The following is a 22,667-nucleotide window of genomic DNA, read 5'->3' on the forward strand; positions in this document are numbered from 1 at the left end:
TTGCTTTGTATATTAGGTTTTTTTTTTTTCAAATCTTATTTAATAATAATGAACTATGATGATATTGAAGATGTTGGTAATGATGATGATAAAGATGATGATAATGGCGATGACCATGTTGGTTGTTGTCGATTTTTGTGGATAGGTTCAGACTTCGAAGAAAGCGGACAGCACCGTATTCCAGGTATTAATAATTTACTGTAGGCCTAGGTTGTTAGTGTCGTGATGGAATAGACAATAACTGGATTTGCGTCAGGAGAATCAAGTACAGGTGTAATTTTTCCCTACCTGACGTGAAAATGTACTCCAGAGATCGTGTGTTCGAGTCCAACCCAAGAACAACTTGCGATTTTTTTCGCATTTGTTTTTCACACGTACTGAGCATTCTACGTACTGGGAGTCCCCGTGAGGTAGGGAAAAATTACACCAATTTTAATAACCAAATCAATCGGTTTTTATCAACTTACCTCTAAACTACGCTTAAAATAATTCAATTGGCTTTACGGGCATCACGTCAGCCAATAGGCTTACCACTTAAATATGTAATACTTGCTTTCGGGACCATTAAATTGTCACCATAATGGCCTCCTTCTCCACAATCTGCTTCACTTCTCTGTTTTCGACCTGTTTCCTACGAAAAATTCCGACCCTCGCTCAGTTCCACTCTTGGTGCTACAGTTACGCTATCATAACAGTTTCGGTATCATTACAATTTCGGTATCGTGCGGTTACTATCTCGGCATCGTTCCCCCATTATCGGTATCGTTCCATTATCAGTATTGTTTTCATTTACAGTGTGTACAAACTTTATTGGTTTTGAACTATCACAACTATTCTCGATACCACCACCGGTTAAAAATATAGTAAATACAGAGCCCCGAAACCATTGATTAACCTCATGCAATTAATCAGGTTTAGCATGTATCATGCACAATAAACATCGTATAAGTAAATCAACTTGCAAGTGTCTGATTACACTACCCTGTTCTACATAAATATTGATGGAACAGCAAAATATCGTCGATGTGTGCTATAGGAGTGGAATTGCAGGTTGGTAGTTATAATGGTTATAAGATGCTTGCCTTCCAATCACATGGTCCTAGTTCAATTCCTGCTAAGGTATCAGAATTTTTCTTACTCTCTTCTAATGAGACCTATATATTTCTGAAAAAAAAAAAAAAAAAAAAAAAAAAAAAAAAAAAAAAAAAAAAAAAAAAACGTGTAGGCCTATGTCTTGCCAATTGCCACAGGAAGATGGTTAAGTTCGCAATTTGTAGGTGGACTTAAATTTTTCAAAATTGAAAAAAGGGGGGAAAAGAAAATTAAATACAAATAAATGTTTAGTCTGAAAGTGCCGTTTCTGATAATCTAGAAGTACCATAGACAGATTTTTCGTTCCTCTGCCCCAACCACGGTGGGGTAAGTTCTGGATCCTCCATCTGTAAAATTGACTTTCTGGGCCCCGGCCTATTTCGAATTCCTGGATCCACCACTTCTATTGGCATATCGTTGGAACTTGCATAAAAATAAAATAAAGACGAGGACAACTATGTCGTCGTACAGTAAGTAATACCTAAAAAAAAGTTCAGGTTAGGTGATTCGACCTCCACTTGCACTGCCACTGCCTTAATTAGACTTTTTTTAATGTTTCGAATTTCAATAACAATTTACATTCAAGATTGAATCAATCAAGGTGCCTACAATGATGCGCAATGAAATAGGAAAATTCAATGGAATTGCATAGTTGTCAAATAAATCGAAAACACAAGAATGCAGCCAAAGAGCGTCATTTTGGCAATATAAAAATGAACGAAAAACACAATCCATTGTTAAAATAATTAATCTCTTTATTGTAGTCTTTTCTTTTTATTTATTTATTTTTTTTATATAGGTGAGCTTTATTTTATTGCACTGGGAGATTCATCAAGGTTTTGCAGAGAACAACCTCAACATAAAATTAATACTGTAATGGTATTTTTGCATAATACCATTCAAGGAAAACAAAAAATTAACAATAAGCTATTTTATTTCCTAATACTGTACTTTTAACTATTAAAGAGCTTATAATATTGAATAGTAATTAGCTGATAATAATAGCATCATTATTACCTGCTTTCCCGGCACAGTATCATTATTTAATTTGTTTTAATAATACAGAATAAATATTATAATTAAGTCCTTTTTATTATTATTATTATTATTATTATTATTATTATTATTATTATTAATATCATTATTAATAATAATACAGTAATAATAATAATAATAATAATAATAATAATAATAATAATAATACCACCCACCCAGAACCCAGTACCAAGTAAAATATCAAGAACTGGAGGTAATCGCACGTTAATAATTATTATTATTATTTAATATTTTATCATTATTACATTGCATCTATATATTGATTATTTAATATATACTGTAATATTTAATTAAATAATTATGGCAGGACACATCATTCATTTTTTTATAATAATACAGAATAAATATTATCATCAAGTACACTCTATAATAATAATAATAATTATTATTATTATTTAATATTTTATCATATTATATTGCATCTATATACTGATTATTTAATATATACTGTAATATTTAATTAAATAATTTGGGTAATCCTGGATCTCTGAGGTGGGTATGGACCCCTTTATCAGGGCCTTGGACCCCTAGTTGGTGCTGCCACAACATTCAGTTACAGGACATATTTATTGGAAATAAATAAATGAAATAATTATAGTGATACAGTATTTAAAAAAGAAACCATGAAGATAAAATTACAGCAGAAACATACATTCCCTCCTTATACAAGTATAATCAATGCAGATTATTCCCATCCACAAATACAGCACATTGTAAGATTACATAGTGCAAGTAGTTGATTGAAGAGGTTTCATTCTGAAATGTTAGGTCTGTATAATCAAATGAAATGTAACCATGACATTTAAGATTAAAGATAAATGAAATGTCATGCATATCGGTGACTGATTACAGTCCAGTGCAATATGGGAAATGGTAAATTTGAGATTAAATGAACGAAGATTGTCTTTTTTTATCTTAGATTCAAATGCTACTGTCAAAATTATAGGGCAGCAAAGATTACTAAGGAGTACTGTACATTGATATTAAGAAAAACAGTAACATTTACTAGTTCAAAATGAAATATAGACACTTTTGATAATCTATATAAAATTGGCAATTTTGAGTCAAAATTGGTGGCATCCCTTCCTTGCTCACACCCCCCCCCCACCTCACCCTTACCCTATGCTTCTGTTGGGTCTGTCACTAATAAATTAACAGATAAATACAATATTATACAATAATTAATTCTTTTAATCTACATTTTAAAATCACTTAGACCAATAATTTATCAAGAATCAAGGTATGCAAATTATAACATTGAGTTGAATATTATCTGACCTCAATGCTAACTCAAAAAGTGTCATTCTTACTATAAAACTGTGACTAAAATATCTTAGTGGTCAAACTCAAGTAGAAACAAATAAACATAACATAGCACAGCTGGATAAACCATGAGCTGCCAGTAGTCACACTGTGTACTAAACCCTGAAGATGTGTGGGTTCCTGGTTAAGTCTAATTATGCTCTCCATTTATTTGATATCTAGGAAATAGGCTTGTTGTTTTTTTGACAGATATTAATAGCCATTTGGTCTGTGTGCATCAAATCCATACATGTCATGTCAAAGAACTCAATGTACTTATCAGGAAGTATGGGTTGTCTCCAAGTTTACAAACAAGTCATCAGTCCACTGTGTGGACCCCATTGGAAATGGGCTTGACCCTGGCCTAATGGGCATTCCTGATGCTCATTAATTGTTTTGTTCTCAAATCATTTTTTATATTGCTTGAGCATGTTGAGCATAGAATAAATTCATTCAATCAATTAATCAATCAATCAGTGACAATACACCTCAAGGATCATACAGCACAATACATGGAAATGATGAGAGATGGTTTTCATGATTTACAACATTGTCTTTGTATCATCATTAGGAACAAAAAAAAAATGCCATTGCATACAATGCTATAATTATCCATTATGCAACTGTGAAATGAGTACAAGGCAATACACATCAGGGTATTGGATTCTCTTATAAATGATGACATTACAACATCTAAAGTAACCATACAACGATCTTCACTGACTGTGCAAGCTGACTTTATATGCTTCATCACTTTAATTATGCAAATGTAAGCCCTTTATTTTAAGGAATGACCAAGCATAATAGTGTATATTAAAATACAGTTTTATCTACTTCATAGCATTACACAAAACTGTGACTTAAGAACATGTGTATCCTTCTTTATTCTCTCAGATTCATCTTTCCTCACTGTCACGGAATGATTTCCAAACCTACTGAAGGTGTAACTCTTGTTTGCAACATGGCCTGATGTTGAGGCTGTGTTGGTTGGATCCCACGCTGACTGTGTTCTAGTGTTTGATGTTGAAAACTCTCTACGTTGTTGCTCTTTAAAAATGACCACTGATGTGTCCTGATAACGCTCATGGATGAATTGCTTGTAGCTTGCATCTATCTTGTTTTTAGGCATTTATAGGTTCATCAGCTTTGTTTGAATTTTCAGGCTCTACGTATCAGTAAATAAAAATATAAATTATGTAATAAAACATATATTCATTAAAAAAAAAAAAACTATTTTTCTAATAGAGGTGCAAAAAAAGCCTGGTATAAGTCTTTAATATATAAAATAAGTGCTATATAAGTCTTTATTTATTATTTTCCAGCACAAAACAGAAATCTAGACCTTTGCATTATTTTATGTCTCAAGACACAACCAACAACGTAGGCCTACTGTACAGACATGATCAATATATAATCAAGAAAGATTGGCTAAAAGACTGGTGTAACAATAGCCAATGCCTTTTTTTGTATTCCCCACCCAATTAGGCCCTTGCAGTGTGCACTACTCCATAGATTATAAGATAAAATAAAGATAAAAAAACTTTATTGATCCACAAAGGGAAACTACTTGCTTATCAAATTTGTACAGTACATACAATGCTCTACATATAAGACGCAAAAAGATGTAAAGGCACATTAAAAGGAAAAACAGTAAGATGAATGAATTAAAATGACATCAAAGTATTCACATTATTATTACAATTATTATACTTGGGAAAAGGCTGTCAGTATCCTAATTTTTTTCTTGAGTCTATGTTTGTGAAGCCCAATATAAAGATTATGATCTTCTAAGGCATAGTACGTCGAATACCGTGTTGCTACGTCTGTAACTATAAGTTTAGAAAACCCATAGGGGTCTATATCTTCTTTGTAATAAAAGACAAATTAAATTTTATATAAAGAATATTATTTGTAAGCCAGATAATTGAGAAATTTGATATAATGTTTACACAAACAGTAACGATAAACAATACAGTTGGAACTGGATTTAACATGTAGGACTATTTAAGGCGAATTCTTGTGATACTGTAGCTTATTTTTCATTAGTCATATTTTTTTAACTGATACATTTTTGTGGTTTAACATAGTAAATTTATTTATTTTGTTATTCGGTGAACATACTGTACTAACAGGTTTGTACCAGCGAGCACTCACGGAAGTGGTGCGTTCCATTTACTTTTATAATGAATAATTATAAATCTGCTACTTTCCTCTGAATTGTACTAACGTAAATCTAAATAATTATCGTACAGTATGTGTTGCTTTTGTGCAGGCGTCTGGGTGGTACTGTATATCATAGAAAACATTTTGTTTTTACTCAAATTAGTATACTATTTTATTATATAATTATTAAATAATTATTAAAAATTATAAATATCAATTTAAAAATTCAAATTTATCATTTGTATATTCATTATCGCCGTGGCTAGAGATACGGTACCATATTTCTACTTCTGTTTGCTAAAGGTATCATGGTAAATGGCATTACCTCACCATCACCCAATGAGCGATTTATTATTTATATAGTATTGTATTGTTGTATCCTTCCGACACACTACCCATGCATGGAGGAATAATTTCTTCATGGTACACCTCAACCGAATGTGGTGCTGCCGAATCCACTCGTCTGGTGAATAAAAAGCTAGCCTAAGCCCAGGCATCATGTGCACTGCCACCACTAATGCACGCCTGGAATCTAGCAACCAGAGCGCACGCAGAGAAGGGGTGTGGGCAGCGTGGCCTAGGCCTAGCCTAGTTATTGTCCCAAGAGGGGTTTTATACTCAAGTTCAAGAACATTTATTATACAACTCTGTATCACTCCTACTTACGCATTCTCTTCAGTATAAAACTGGTTGAATTTAGTTAATGAACTTCAGATAAACATTCATTTCATCTTCGTAAACAAACACAACATCCAAACTTTCGGTTGTCAATAATATAATGAATATTCATTAGATCCTACATATCCATTATATTGACCTTTAACAAATCTATTCTGAGTCTTTTAACACGATCAAAACAAATTAATTTTAATATAAAGTTTTTAAGTTATGAATTATCTATCATCAAATTATAATTTTTAATATTAATTTACATCACACCGTAGCTTTTTAGATTTTTGGAACAACTTGTTTTAAATGTGATGAACAGTACATTTTATTTACGTTGACAAAATTGCAGGAAAACTCCCCAAAACGACAAGAGCAAAGAATACTTAATCACCAACTAAGTACGAACGTAAGGTTATCAAAGGCTCTGCTCTCGATCATCGCTCTCGTTCGCGAGAGAGATTCCAAAATGACGGAACCCTGGCAAGTTTGTACAAAATGGCTAATCGATTGCAAAGTGATCCCAAAAGGACATCGGGTAACCTGGACAAATGCAGTAGCTTTCGATTTAGCTCAAACTTTGAGAGATGGTGTCGTGTTGTGTCAATTACTTAATATGATCAAAACTGGAACTGTGGACCTAAGAAACATCTCTCTTCGCCCTCAAATGTTACAGGTATGACAATTCCGCCCAGCTGTGCGTGTACGTACGGCTTGTGGCCCTGTATTTCCTGGTTTGAACGATGGCTTTTAAACTGTAATATTGGCCTGCAGCGGCCAGATTTGAGCATTATTTTGTATATATGAACATAGGTTCTTATTTCGAAACCGAAAACTGTGCATTGCTTTGTAGTAAATGAATGGAAGTAGTAAATATGAGATATAAAAGCATGATGGAACATAGGCTAGCTAAGCCTGCCTAAATACCTACTTGCTTAGAAGAATCCATATCTTGATTGGTATCACAGCCAGGCAGTGGCAAGAATCTCTGACTTCAAATAGCCTAGGGCCTAGTATTGCGTCATGTTGAGTCTTGTAAGGTACTTGTGTGTAATGTGTTTTAGATATGAAAACAAGGGCAGTCTATTTAATTGAATCACAGTTGTTCCGGCCCTGAGTCGATTTGGCCCGGGTCAGTTGGCCTTTTCGGGGTGAAATGACCCGGGTAAATACTTGGGTCAGAAAACTGGTAAAAGGCCAAGCGTCATGGATTAGGAAAGGTGACCAAGGACATATTAAATAACAGACTTCCAGTAGCCAGTAATAGTGTAGGTATGTTAAAAAAGAAAATCTTGGATCCAAATAATGGTGATGCAAGTTAATTCTCCAACATTTAAATATTAAAATAAAGGTTATTTGATTAAATTTGAGCTAGTGGTTGATTTTATATAATTTTTTAAAAGAATATTTTTAAGCGGAAATCTGGCGTAGCGATTGTATGAGTGGTCGTGACCTTTGTGTTTTGGTGAAACTGGATCGATGCCATAATTTAGTGTCAGTGCACTGTGATTGTGGGAAGATAGCTGACTACTCATCTTACAAAAAACACTTGGCGGACATAAAATTCTTTCATTTTTGGTCAAAATGTTTATTACTTATCTCTCTAAATTACTATTCATTAGGATTACTATGTACTTTCCTGACCACAAAAGTGGATTTTATTCGAGTATAAACTTCAGACATCAACTGCACCGGAAATAAACAATGGATGAACGTAAAATAAATGCGTGACCGTCCTTTAAACTTTAATTTGCATATCAATGCATGACATCATTGATATCCAATCAGAAACGCAATTTTAAATATTTGTTTTAAACCCAACACCTTGACACGGAAGTGCAAGACCACCATGAAAGAGTGGCCAAAATATTGAAGTGTGACATCATGCTTGTAACATACCTAAGAGTAACTTTAAATATGTACGGGTATATATCAACATTTTGAGTGTATTGAAAGGTAGTCTTAATTTTATCTATTTTCAGAAGAAAAATGGAGACACAAGACTACGGGAACATTGTTTTTGTAGAAAACCTTCTTTTCCTCAGAAATAAATGATACGGAATATGTAAATAGATCTTATTTACAGAAAAAAAAATATTGAAGATACAGAAAAAAAATTTTAAAAAGTCCCCTGGGGCCCAGCCAAAATTTCCAAAATTGGACAAAAAGTAAAATTTAATCTTTTACTGTAAAACATAAATAATTTCTTTTATTCTTTTAAAACGCAGGTGGGCAAAGTGTGGCCCGCGGGCTGCATGCGGCACATCAGAGATTTTTTTGCACAAATGAAACACAAATTGAAACAATTTATTTTCTACAGACTTTGTATTAAAATAATCCCTAAATTGATAAGTATGTAGTGAATGCAAATATAACAATTGGTACACTATTTATACTAATATCTGAATTGGCTATAAATACTGTATATATTCAATGGAAAATAATCATTAATAGTTTTTGTTTAATTTTGCTAACAAACAGACAGCGGTGAATACATACAGTAATCGCGTAAGATGAGGCTTAAAATAGCAACTTAGGAACGAAAAACAGAGGTCATCTTATCTACTGTATATGCGCAACATAAACATTTTTTTTTTCAAATCATGTTCATTACTACTGAAATGAAGCTACTAACTGTTACTGTTAGTATGGTCACCATGTACACTTGACGAGCCAGTACACACATTAAGCGCATCTTTTATATTTAGTATTACTGTAATAGCGCCTTTACTGTAGAATACAAAGTATTTTGTTTTCCTTGGTCATTGGGTGCACATGTTGGCCCAGTAGCAAGCAACCCCACCAGGTATCCATTTGTATTCTTGAGTGGAGAGAAACAACCCAGGTAAAGTGCCTTGCTCAAGGACACAAGCAAAATGTACTGCGAGGGATTGAAACCCTGACTTCAAGGTTGAGAAACCAAACCGTTCCCGCTTCTCAAAACCACTTCCAATCGATAATAAAATACAACAAATATAAAACTAGGAATAAAGGAATAAAAATACTATAAATTCAAAATAGATATTTTATAAACATTTTCAAACATTTAATTATCTTTTTTATTCCCACACTTTCAATTGTCTTAAGAGAAAGTGGGCATCTCATTATCTTTTGGCATTCATGGCAAAATGTTATCAAACAAGATATTTGGAATGAGCGCCACAGGTGCCAAAATGTTGTTTGAAAAGTCACCGCACATAAGAGCTATGGAAAGTACTTTAACAGCAAATTCCACACAAGAAATTTGCAGACTTGATATGATAAATTCCATAATAATTTAAATTTTTTAACCATTTATTCGATATAGAATTTCAGTAAATGTACAGTACTAACTTGGTTTAATTTGATTGATAATGTCATTTTAATAAACAGACTGACCAGAAGCAAGTTAATGGATGTATTACTGTTAGCGGTACTGTATGTAGTGAACTATGGCTGTGTTTGGAATTTGATCAAGGAGATGGTCTGTGTAACATCCCTGTTTTATTTTAATTGGGAGATCTAATTTGGATGATCAATCATATCACTACTCACTGTAACTGAAATTTTTATGATGATTGTTACTGTATATCAGTGGTTGAGGCAGGGTCGCCTCTAACTACACCCTTAACATTGGCGTTAGTTCAAGCCGCTCCTCGGCCAGGGTTTGGTTGGTAGTCTTTTTTTTTATACCTTTAGTGCAATTATTTTTTTCAAAGATCATCAGAGTAAGGTGGAAAAAAAATTATTTTCTTATAGTACTGTATTTAGCAAATGGTTTTGCCAAAAAGCATAGGAGGAGGAAAAATTGAAAATTAAATTTTAATGGTAAATGAAAACAGTGTAGTAATGAGATTGATAATGCTTATTTCAATATATTATTAATAAGGAAGAAATATAATTTTTGGAAGATTTTAAGGCAGCGACGGACGTGATAAAAATAAAACAATTTTTATTTATTTATTTTTTAATTTCCATTGTTTGTGGCAGAGGATGTGCTAACAGGTCAAAAACGAAATTTTATTTTTATTCAAAATTATCATTAATTGTAGTCACTAAACAAGGTTTAAAAAAAGTGGCACAAAACAGGTCCAGTGTAATGTACATACAGTACTGTAGTGTACACATCTGGCTTGAGTGGCACTTTAAAAAACCCATTGCATATTTTAGAATGATGTGAATTACTGTAAAGCGCCTCTCCGCAGCTACTATAGTAGTGACAGACCACACCTGTACGCAAAGACGCTGCAAGTTATGGGTTAGGCCTATTCTCCTAACTGTACCTTTACCATACAGTAGTACATGTAGTAAAACTTTATTTATTCACGAAGCACAAATCAACAAATACAATGCTGTTTTTCATTATGGCCGTGAGATACCTTATTTACAATTAACAAATTACACATCATACAGTAGTACACTTTGATTTCGGTTTCAGTAGGTTGATAGAAAGAATTGTAGATTTTATTTGCATTATGATCATTTTAGGACCCTTTTCTTTCTCTATGTGTACTTTTTCTCACTTCATGATGTTTGTATTACCTACTGTTAAATAATTAGTATATCTGTAGGTTGACAACCCATCTCTTTCTCTCTATGTTTTTTCTATGATCATTTTACAGTATACAGTAGTAGGTATTCAGGTAATTTTATATAAAATGTCAGTATTTATTTTTTTGTACATTATCTATTATACATTTATATTACTTTTCTTATAATTTTTTATGAAGGTACAGTATATGGAGGGATGTAAATTATTTGAAATCTACTTGGTGTAAGAGCCAGAGTGTTAACAGACTGTAAATTGTGTTAATTCACAAACCTTATTGATCATAACCAAAAAGTAATAAATTTTTGTATATTTGCCATAATTTTGCCTTTATAAGTGGAGAATGAGAATGAATAAATGGATGCAAATTGATGACCCTGAGGTTGAGAAGGTCACTCCCACATTGATTTTTTTTAAAGAATTATAGTTTTCTGGCTTTTTCACCTGAACTGATAAACATGGATACAGCAGATTTTTTAGATAATATATTTCATTTCATATACTGTACTGTTGGCCTGGTTAGAACCTGCGCTCAATACAATATAAGTTTTAAAGATACATAACCTCTTAATTGCCACTACATTTATAATATGGATCATGCATTTAATAACTGAAAAAAGAATTAGAACTGTACAGATAAAGTAAATATAAATATAATTAAAATTTAAGTGAAGTGAGATCATAAAAATATTACCGTAACTGGGATTAGAAGTAATGTAAATATTATTCGATTCTTTTTATGAAGAACCCGGAAGGGTACAGCAACATGGAATGCTGTCACTTCAGTACAGTGTTCTGCCATGCGAGCAAATTACATTACTTACTGTATTCCTAAACAGCAGCGTAATAATGAGTGAACCATGTTAATCAGAAAATCATAAATTTGCAATTAATATTGCTATGAAATTTGATTCAGGTTTCTCTTTTTGCCATACTATATACTATACTATACAGTAGTAGTACTGTACAGTATATGTTGATAAATATAACAAGAAAAATAATTTTAAGTGTTTGTTTTAACTATTTTTGTTTGATGCTTGATCATTGTTGAATGATTTGCCCAATGAAGGAAGTGTGCATCAACTGCGTGGTAATTGATTCCATGGTTATGAAGTTGACGGTACTGTAGGAGCATTCATTGTTGAGTTCAGACTTACTGTATATGGACCTCACAACAGTACTCAATTTTGTTTTCAAGCATGACATAGGTTGGCTTGAGATAGATATTATGGGATGAATTGCAGGCTGCTGATGTACCTTTGTAGGAGAGTTGTGGCTATTATGCAATTTACATGATTATTGTACCATAGTATAGTAATAATATACACTGTGTAGAGTAAAACCTTAATTGAAACCTACATCACTTCAGACATATGATTTACAGAAAGGATAGCAGTGCAGAATTTTATATTATTAGGTATGTACAGTAATTAAGGTAGCACTGACTGACAAAACAATGTATAAAAAAATAGCAAAATAAACGGTGCTTGAATGATTGTACTGTATCAACAGAAGTTTCCAGCTTTTGTGAGTTGTACATGTGTCTCAGGCAGGATTCAAACCTGCATACAGATCATATGTGTCAATTGTCATACTGCTAAAAATACAGTGACCTATTCCATAGATCCCCTTTTCATGTACTGCAACTGTCATTTTTTTACACTCACATTATTTCTTTGTTAATTTAATTCATTTTTAAGGAGCTACAGTAAATACAGAATTTCTGTAATAAGCCAATAACAATCTAATGAAGACACTCATATAAATGACCATCATGGACTAATTGATCATTATTAATTTTATGGCATTAATTCACTTCAACATCAAATCTAAAGCCAAATTGTACAAAATGAGGCTTTTTATCTCAGAATACTGTATATTAAAATTTAATGTCAGGATCAATCAAACTGTCTAGTAAGATTCTATGTAACTGGACAATAGTTTGCATCGTTTATTGGGGCCAAGTTTTACATGATGCTGGAAATAACACAAATTACAAACATCCATTCATGAGAGATGCCAGCCAGTTGAGATTTCACAATCTTACATATAGTAGGTAATCTTTAATAGGCGGAGTTTAGTCACGACCAAAGCTAGTGGGCGTAATATACCGGTAATTGGTAGTCTTTATACATACAAGCCTCTACTCGACCAAATTTTGAATGTTTTAAAGTTCCTCAATGTACCAGTAATGACTTGGGGGTATTCAAATTGAATTCATGCAGATTGTGTACCTCTAAATCAACGACGATCCTTTCAGTCAGCTCTGGCTGAGTCACACTGTTGGCCAAGCCTAGAGGGCCTCTCAAAACTCTAAATCAATTCTTAATAATGATGAATCTACAGTATGTATCATACAAAATGTGTACAGTGTTATAAAAACAGCTTGCTTGCTAACATTAAATTTTAGACGATTTAATATTACACCATTAGGAAAACCACTCATTGCATTTACTGTAAGACCACAAGCCAATATGTTAGTGATGCCACGGCTCTTTAATAATTTAGTCTGTTTCCCTTAAACTTGGCAAATCATTTACATAGCTAAAGATAGGAGAATAACCCATAACTCGCAGTATAATTGCATTGACTTGCATATATGGGCGTGGTCTGTGATTCCCTAGCAGCAAATGGTGCTTATAGTAGCTACATGTTCACATCATTCCACAACGACAGGGGCTGAAATGAACCATACGGGGTAACCCCCTACTCGAAAGATGCAATGGGTTAGTTATAGTGCACACTGGACCTCCATTTTAAGTCTGTCTCCAAGAAGACTTAGTTTTACCAACCAATCCCTGGGTGAGGAGCACCTGGAACCAGCTTCGATGTTAAGACTGTTGTTAGCAGCGCCCCTGCCAGTCAACTCGCATTGCCCAAGCATTAGGTACCATGGAGGCTCTTTCTGTGAATGTTGGTCTAAAAACTAAGTGTAGTAGTAGAGAAATCTTAAGGATGCATGTTTAATTGCTGCACTGTCACTCTGACTTTTTCTTATCCTTCCACCCAGTGGCGTATCCAAGGGGGGTGGGGCGCATGCCCCCCCCACAAAAATACTTGCCCCCCCCCCTCCTCCTTCCCATTTTCCCACCAAAAAGATCAAGTAGAATAAAAATCACCTCAAATCACCTTATTTTGGTTCGAAAACTTCAAAGCAAAAAAAATTAGGCTAGGCTTATGCTTATGCTGCACGGTTAACATGTATTCAGGAATCTAAGATGCAATATTTTTCAGTGGGCGTGGCCACCGAAAATAATTCCATGTCCCCCTCATATTTTGGTCGCGCCCCTCCACCAGCCCCCCCCCATTTTAATACTGCTAGATATGCCACTGCTACCACCGACAATGGGTATTGTCTTCTGTTTTCTATATTTTTGTACTGTGTGTGTACTTTTAAGGTTTTGGTGAAATGAAATGATGAATGTGTGACTTTGCTGGTTTTGCCAGGCCAAACTTTGAAATTTCACCCAAATAAACAAAAACAAATTATTTATGAAGCCAGATGTAATTCTTACAACTTTATTTCCATCACTCTGAAAAAGTACACAATGATTGTTGTGTTTTGAGATTATTTTTTATTTATTTATTTTTTTGTATTAAAAAGTACTTCAATCAATCAATCAATTTATTAGAAATAACACCTTAAGATTGGTGGTACACACAACAATAATAGTGGTACATCTAAATTAACAATTTTTACAGACAGTGAGGTAAATTAAATGTAGATGTACTTACATGCATGCACACATACAGTAAAAATACATAATGTACTATGTAAACCTTTCCTGAGTAAATCTAATTTTAGAAAAAAAACTTCTAAGAATTTCCAGAGTATTATAAAAAGCATCTCTTTCAAAGTTCCTTTTTTAATGTTTTTTGCTAACACTACCAGGATACAGTGTGCCTACAATGCTCTAATTACAGTGCATTTTGTTTGTAGTTGAACCAGGAACTATTATTACAAAGCTAAATGATGATGAAACTGAAGTGGCATATTGCCATCTCAATCTTTTTGAAGACAAACACATCTGTTTTTGCAGTCTTTAATAGTTACAAAGGTGTTATTTAATAATAATATGTAAGTGGCACTACAGTATACTGTTACCCGTACATAACAAGCATATTATTAATGATGATCATGATTTTGTTGTTGCTGTAGAGACTTGATAGTATCAAGGAATATTCTTTGCATCTTTTTCCTAGGTTTCCAGGATACTGTTATAGTAAATCATGTGGTACTGTATGAGTAGCAAGGCTACAGTATTTCAAAAAGCCAAGCATTTGCAAGCTACTGAACAGTCGTTAGGTTTAATAGCTATTCCTCTAATAGTTATTTATGATATCCTGGGCAAGATTTATAGAGTACAGACAACTTGCTTATAATTTAGTATTCATCTCAGATTAATCTTGTGAATCTTGCTTTTAACTCATCAGCTGCCATTTGTTTAATTACTAAGCTTTTAAGCTTATTTATAATTACTTAACTTTCAAAGACAAAGAGCATGGAATGACTGATAGGAAATTTTTGAAGAACTTGCGTGTTGTCTGTCAGAAAGGCAGCTGAGGGAATTTAGAGGCCTTGGGTGAAATTGAAATATTTGGTAGCCACAAATAATAGAGGACGGCCGGGGGCAAGGCTTGTAATAGTTGTAAAGTTCTCTAGTTGCCCCTTCCTCATACTTGGTGACACAATGTGTTACTGTATTTAAGGCGTCATTAGTTTTTTTCATCAGTTCATTCAAAAGAGTACAAAACCTCTACTCCAATGTTTCATGGAGGAATTGATTCCGCCATGTTCTATCCTCCATGTTCCTTTGAACTCCTGTTACACAATTATGTTCATTGTTGTCACTCTTGAGATGTTTTTAGAAAGAGTATATGCATTGACATCCTCTTCCCTTTGTACATGTTTTTTATACCAGGTAAAAAAATAGTTTCTTGTGTAAAAGCTTACACATAAAAAATATTAAATTATTTGAATGAATAAGTAATTTTATATTTTACAGTAAAAAAAAAAAAGATTTAAAATAGACACAGGTATAGAACTTAAATGGTCTTGTAGATGTATTTGTTTTTGTGATACATAATAAGTAACTGTATAATTTATTCGAGAAAGGCGTTTATTTTTTTGTTGTTGTAAAATGGTTGCGTAAATATAAAGTACTCAAAATACATGCCCCTTAATTTTGCTGTAAATGTGAAACACTTGATGAATATTAATCCCATCCTGTTTCCATTAGATTTGAATATAGCTATTTTTTTTTTCTGAAATAAACACCCAAGTTTTTTCGAGGGAGGCGTTTATTCTAAATGAGGCTCTAGAGGGCGTTTATTCAAGTGAGGTGTTTATTAGAATAAATACTGTATTGTATTCTGACAAGATAAAAAATTCCTTTTTTGTCAAAATGTCAGCACAGTACAGTAGGCCTACAATATTAAGATACTTTCTATTAATACAAATATTAACTTACAATAGTTCATCTGGTTTGGTGAAAGACAAAACATTATTTTTATCAAACCAATAATGTCTGACCTTAAAATTGACATTTTGATGCATGTCTTCTATTGTTAAGCAAAACAATGGTGGTCATTAAACAATGAATGAGTTTTTATTGGTGTGATAAAAGCACAGTATAGAAAAAACCCACATTAAAACCAAAAATGATAAGGCAGGATCCATGAACAAAAGTCAAAATACAGTACAATATCATCATTTAAATTTTCATTTTAAACCTATATTATAACCTGAGGTTTTCCTTTAAGGAAATAATAAAATGACCTACTTAATCAATGTTAAACATGTAATGATAAATATATTCCAATTCATATTAGATAATTATGCATAGTTTTATTTTCTGAGATGAAAATAGTGGACTAGCAATGCTTATGGTACTGTGTGATATTAATTATTTTCATTGTAATGACCATTATATAACTAGCTGGTATTTATTCCATGCTGGGGATTTTCCCTTCGGCTAATCTAAACACTTGACATGCCATTTGCCTATGTACTGTGTATGTGATCTCGTGAACCAGGAAACAGATCAATCTACAGTACTGTTACCTATTACATACAGCTTGCTTTGTTATTATGGGTAATGATGTTTAAGGTTGTCATCATTTCCGCAAGAACTATCAAATTACAGGGGTCCCATGTTTCCTACCCTTTCACAAGAGCCTCTTGGAAATCAACATGGTTTCTCACCCTCCCGCAAGCAATAAAAAGATTACCAGAAACCAACCAATCTCCAACAAATTCAAGTTTTTTAATAAAATTGTAACTGCTGTACAATGCTATCAATTTTTATTTTATTTTTTTTTTTATTTCAACAATCTTTAAATGAGGGTGGTCCATCCAGCCGTAGCTGATCATTAGGGACCCTCAAATTGTCTCCCTGTTAGTTGGCTGTGGATATCATCAAGCACAAGAAACTATGACTAGACGTGTTTGAGAAAGCTCATTTTACGAGATCTCCCAAAAGAGCTTAAACTGACATGATCATCTCGTCAAATATGTTTTTAATATCACCCAGGGTTCTTATTCCCAGGATCTTCATATGGAACTACAGTATTGCCTAACAACATAAAATAAGATATACCCCGTTAATAATTTGCCTATTGCTTGCTATAAAATTATTTTTAAACTGTTGTTGTTTCCTTACTCCTTCTGTGAGTTGTTACTTTAAGAGTGACTGTGTACCCATTTGGGACTATTCAGCACCTGAGTTAACTAGATAACATGATCACAGTGTAATATAATATTCTACACTAGGAAAGAAAAGTGCCCAGGCTAGTTCTTTGTGTTCATTTTCCAAAAGAAATTAGGTAATAAAAAAATCCAACATGGTATATCAAAATATTATAAAAATCATACTATAGGTTAAAACAAAACAGAACATAAACAATTATAAGAAATCTCAATAAATAGTGGATACTACAGTTAAAGATGTATTGTCCCTTGCTATTATGTCAAAAAATCATAAAAAAATAATTTTGAAATAAACTTGCTCATATTGTAATAGCATACAAATTATTAACTTGTGCATAAAAATTATTGAATTTAAAAATGTGTACCCTGATTTTTAAACCAAAAAATTATAATAAAAATAATAAAACCACTTCAGTGACTGGAAGTGTTTCTATCATTTTTCGCTGTAAACTGATGGGCAGACATTTTTTAAATACTCTAATTTCTATGTACAAGTTGATAACTTTTATGTTACTTCAAAATGGGCAAGTTAATTAAAAAAAATATTTTTTATGATTTCTTTGGTATGAATACCATGGGATAATACATCTTTAAAATTCTGACTTTTACATGTTTGCCAGGGCATTACTGTCCAACCACTTTGTTTTCTATTAAAAAGTAATATGTTGATTCAAATTGGATAAGATTAATCTCTGGATATTGTTTTAAGCTTGTGGAATTTTAACTGCAGGTAACACTATTATATACATACATTGCACAGGTACTACTGTACTAGTTAGGAGCTAATTTTGTTTACAAGTTTTCTTACTGGAAATTTCCTTACCTGTTATTTAGTTAGAAATCTTGATTCATGATAAAATTGGTATTTTGTTCTTTTGTGGATTGCTGTTTCAATATGCAAAGTTTTGCTCAATAATTTTTATCTGATTTTTGTGTGTTTCTGAAATTTGAAAAGTTAAAATTCTGGGTTGATCATTACATGCATGCTTCCTTGGCACCCAAAGCATACTGTTCTGTAGTCTTAATTTTACAAGTGTGTAATAAACCTTTAAATTTTAAGAAGTTCTTTTGTGTTTGTATTTTCTCATATATGTAATGCTTTAAACTGTAATGTTCCATTTTACATTGTGCATAATGCCTAGAGACTTTTCCTTAGTTTTTTTTTGTTAATGATATATGTATCCGGTGTACTGCACCCATCAATTGGACATGAAAATAACCCAATGATACTATAGTCAAAATCTTGTTCATTTTTAAGTGTTTTTTTTTTCTTTTAATGTATTTATACCAAAATCTTATTGCTATTTTTGTTTCTTATACTTTTTGATGTAGAGAATGATTAATATAATGTGATGTAGTGTATGTTCCACTCATAATGTTAGTATACCTAAGGTATGCAGAGCTAGTACAGCCTGTGTAAGAGGCGTGCGCAACAGATCGCTTTTAGCATTGATCCATTCAGACTATCACCGAGAGTCCACAGATAGTAACAGATAGTCAAGCGCTCACCGAGTGGAGATGGATTTGAATTGGTTCTGTTTTTTATTTATATCTTTTATTTATTTATAGGCACACAACACATGCACTAAGGATTGTCAATAGCGAATATCACTGTCGTACTTGTGACAATCCCTTGCATAAGACAAACATACACAAAGTAAATATCAATATGAGGTTTAGGGGGTGGGTTAAAAAAAATGCAACACTGACTAGAATTGAACCCATGACCCTGGGATTAGAAGGCAAGCATCTTAACCACCAAGCTATTCAACTCTAGTTTTCCTATATTGTGATCCCACTAGAAAACCCAATATGTAGTACCTGTAGGTCAATCATAAAATACCACCCAACAATATATTTATTGGTGAAGATAATTATTATTTTGTTAATGTGATGATAGAAATTATGATATAAACATATGTTAAATAAATACTGTAATTAAAATAATGATATGTGATTACCAAATTTATTCATTGTTTATTTTTCTATAGTTTTCATGTTTAAAAAACATACGTGTATTCCTGGAAGCCTGTGCAAAAACATTCAACTTGAAAGAAAGCCAACTATTTCCTGCTCAAGCTCTCTATGATGTTTCCGATTTTGGAGCAGTAAGTAAATTTCTTATGTATAATTTCATAGTAACATTTTTGCATACATAAAAAGCACTCGAACAGATGGAACAATTTAATGAGTATAATATAATGACAACCGATTTAAATATTTAAATACTCCTGTTTGCACCTCCCACAAGCAGAAAATAATTACATGAATATTTAAGGAAGCACAAAATAGTAAAATGTATATGGTTTACATTCATTGAAAAAATCATACATTCTGTAAGAAATGCTATATTATTTGATATTCTCTGGTGGTCTGCTTCAAAAAACATTGGCATACAGTACATCTTCCCATTCTCATTAAGTCACTCCCCTTAAAAGCAGTGATCCTTCAAAACCTACCCTTTCTCAACACTTTGTCACAAATCTGCTGTCACGTTTGAAATTGAAAAACTGTGAAGCAACAAGCAAATATATCTTGCTATGTAGGCACTATTGATTTAGTGGCATAGAAGTCTTGTAAACAGGAACTTATACTGTATTTAGTGGTTTTCCTTTTACAAATATTCAGAATGTTTGCTCTTCTATAGGTTATCATCACATCATTATAGACTAAATATCAATACACAGTACTTTACTGTACAACAAGTTGATATTTGTTTTTAATTCCAAAACTCTACAGCTGATAATATTGTATTACAAATAAATATTTGTTTTCCTAATGAAGTTTAAATAAGATGGTTTTAATAATAAGATTGTATTTTATGTTTTGATGTTGATTGATTAATGTTATTCTTTGTTTCAGGTCATCAAAACATTATCATTTTTATCAAGGACCAGAGAAGCTGCAGCAATCGCATCACCGTGAGTTTTGTAATTGTTTAAACATCCCACCCCATTGCTGGTTAGAACCCTGGTTTAATTTCCACCATTGAGTGCAGGAATTTAATATCGGTGGCGGCGCCAGATTCTCAAATCTGGGGTGGGGGAGGCAAGTGAGGGGCAAGGTAAAATTTTAGGTGGGAAATATGCTGGAGTGGCCCAAGATGAGCGTGCTCAGGCATCTGAAGTGGCTCCACGCTATGTTTCAGCCCTAGGTGGGAGTGTTTCATGGCTTATAAGTTAATTGAATACTTTGTGGCCGCCTCTTGCTAATATTGACGGTAACATCAGGCCTGATATATCAAGATAAACAAAAAGAAAACAAAAACAAAAATAAATTAAATATTTAAATGTAGTTTGTAAAGTGAGCTAAATTCTTTGCTTTCAATTGAATTAAAGTTTCTTGCTTACAGAGTTATTATAAATGATTCCTATATTCTTTGGCATAGATCCTTAAATTGCCTTATCATTTTGTCGTAAAAGTCTGTAAAACAGTGAAAATATTTTTTAATAGTCTTTGTTTCATTGGAATTTGGTAACATAAAAAATTGATGCTTTTGCGAGGTACTATATTCAATGTTTTAATTGATTTTAATGTATTTTATGACATACAAAACTGGTACTGGTATTGGCATTTATAATGCGCCTGTTCTTTGCGGTTAAAAAGCACACGCCAAGTCTCATTGTTCAGGGAAAAACTCAAGGCAGCGTGTACTACAGCATTAAATACAAAATCACGAGCACCATACCTATGTTGTCAAAACAATACAATACATCTTTGGAGGGTGCAACACTTGTTGATGCTAATCAATACTGGGGGTGAGAATTGAGAGCTGATAATAGAAGCTAGATGCTTTGCTGACAGCCAATCATTTTGTCCCCCTTGGCTCTTACCAACACTATGTGACTTGAAGTGTGCATTTGTTTTGGTTATAAGAAAATCTTGATATTTTGCAACCATTTCAATTTCCAAACTGCAACTCCACTCTTCCAACAGCAGTGAAATCAGTCGGCCAGGTCAAGTGCCTACCTGAGACCAATATTTTGCTAAGATAAATGTACTGTATTATGACATATTTTGCTCAGTGACTGTCAATGATTTATTGACTATCGTTATTAATTATTATTGATATTATTATTCCAGGTGAAACAAAATGTTTAATGAACTTAGTAAAAGGAAATTAATTACTATACTTTTGTTCAATATTGCTTTAGTTTTACCATTGAAGGACCAGATAGTGATGATGATCAGATATATAAGAACCTCGAAGAACTTGCTGAGTATGTATACTATTTATACATTTGATTTTAATTTCTTTTTTAATTACTCTAATTTATTGTTATTGTTTGTTTATATTATTGGTTCCTATGAAGTATTCATTTATTTACTATCCATTTTATATAAGAATAGAACAAAATATATTGATGAGATGACAAGGTGTGTTGAGAGTAAGACAAGGGCAAAAGAAAGCCCATTGTGGTCCACTCCGAAACTCTGAAAGTGATAAAATTACAAAGTACAATTTAAATTCATAGGACATACTGTATATATTTGCGATTTATTAAGGAATTGTCATTAACCACAAAAGAACCTCGGCTCTTTAAGAGGTTAGGTTATCCATCCTGTCAATTTGTACAATTAATAATATCAGAAATAATATCCACTCTAATAACATTTCCTAATTGGTTCAAATACCATTTTCATATAAATAAATCGATTATTTACCAAATGTCATTATATTAATAATAATGTTGATGTGATAATAATTAAGTTTTTGTGTTTTTTTATTAGTGAGCATGATATTGCCGATGAGGGAGAAATTTATGAAACAATGGATGGTGATGATGAGAATGAAGACGTCTATGCTGACTTAATGAATATAAGAAGAAAATTGGAAAAAAGTGACGATCCGGTAAATATTAACTTTTATTTTAAACCTCCATTTGTATGATGGGCTTATTAAACCATAATTCTTAATTTATTTATTTGAATTGCCAAATTATATGTTAGAGTTTGTCTAATGAGCCAAAGATAATCTCAGAGTTGTAAGCAATTTGTTATACTTCATGGACCTGTTATAAAAACTATTAGGTACATTGACCGAAGTCCCCTGCTAGCTGAAATTCTTTCTTTTTGTCATTTCAAATTAATTTTTTTATCTTTGAGCACTTCAATATTGTAGGACACAGTATTCATTGAAACCATAAGATT

General features: G+C 32.6%; 1 protein-coding gene across 2 annotated transcripts in view; it reads left to right on the forward strand.

Moving 5' to 3' along the window:
* Positions 1–6,619: 6,619 nt before the first annotated feature.
* Positions 6,620–22,667, forward strand: part of LOC117100019 (guanine nucleotide exchange factor VAV3-like) — a gene marked incomplete in the record, with an annotated part of 44,891 nt that continues 28,843 nt past the window's right edge. The window contains 5 exon segments of one of the 2 annotated variants that reach the window (XM_033239565.1): positions 6,620–6,955; positions 19,508–19,624; positions 20,379–20,437; positions 21,671–21,736; positions 22,248–22,368. In XM_033239565.1, the coding sequence (XP_033095456.1) occupies positions 6,749–6,955; positions 19,508–19,624; positions 20,379–20,437; positions 21,671–21,736; positions 22,248–22,368 (570 nt within the window). 2 annotated transcript variants of the gene reach the window in all.

The sequence above is a fragment of the Anneissia japonica genome, unplaced genomic scaffold (genome assembly GCF_011630105.1).
Source record: "Anneissia japonica isolate Jap-2015-1 unplaced genomic scaffold, ASM1163010v1 scaffold256_len832006_cov191, whole genome shotgun sequence".
Taxonomy (NCBI): domain Eukaryota; kingdom Metazoa; phylum Echinodermata; class Crinoidea; order Comatulida; family Comatulidae; genus Anneissia; species Anneissia japonica.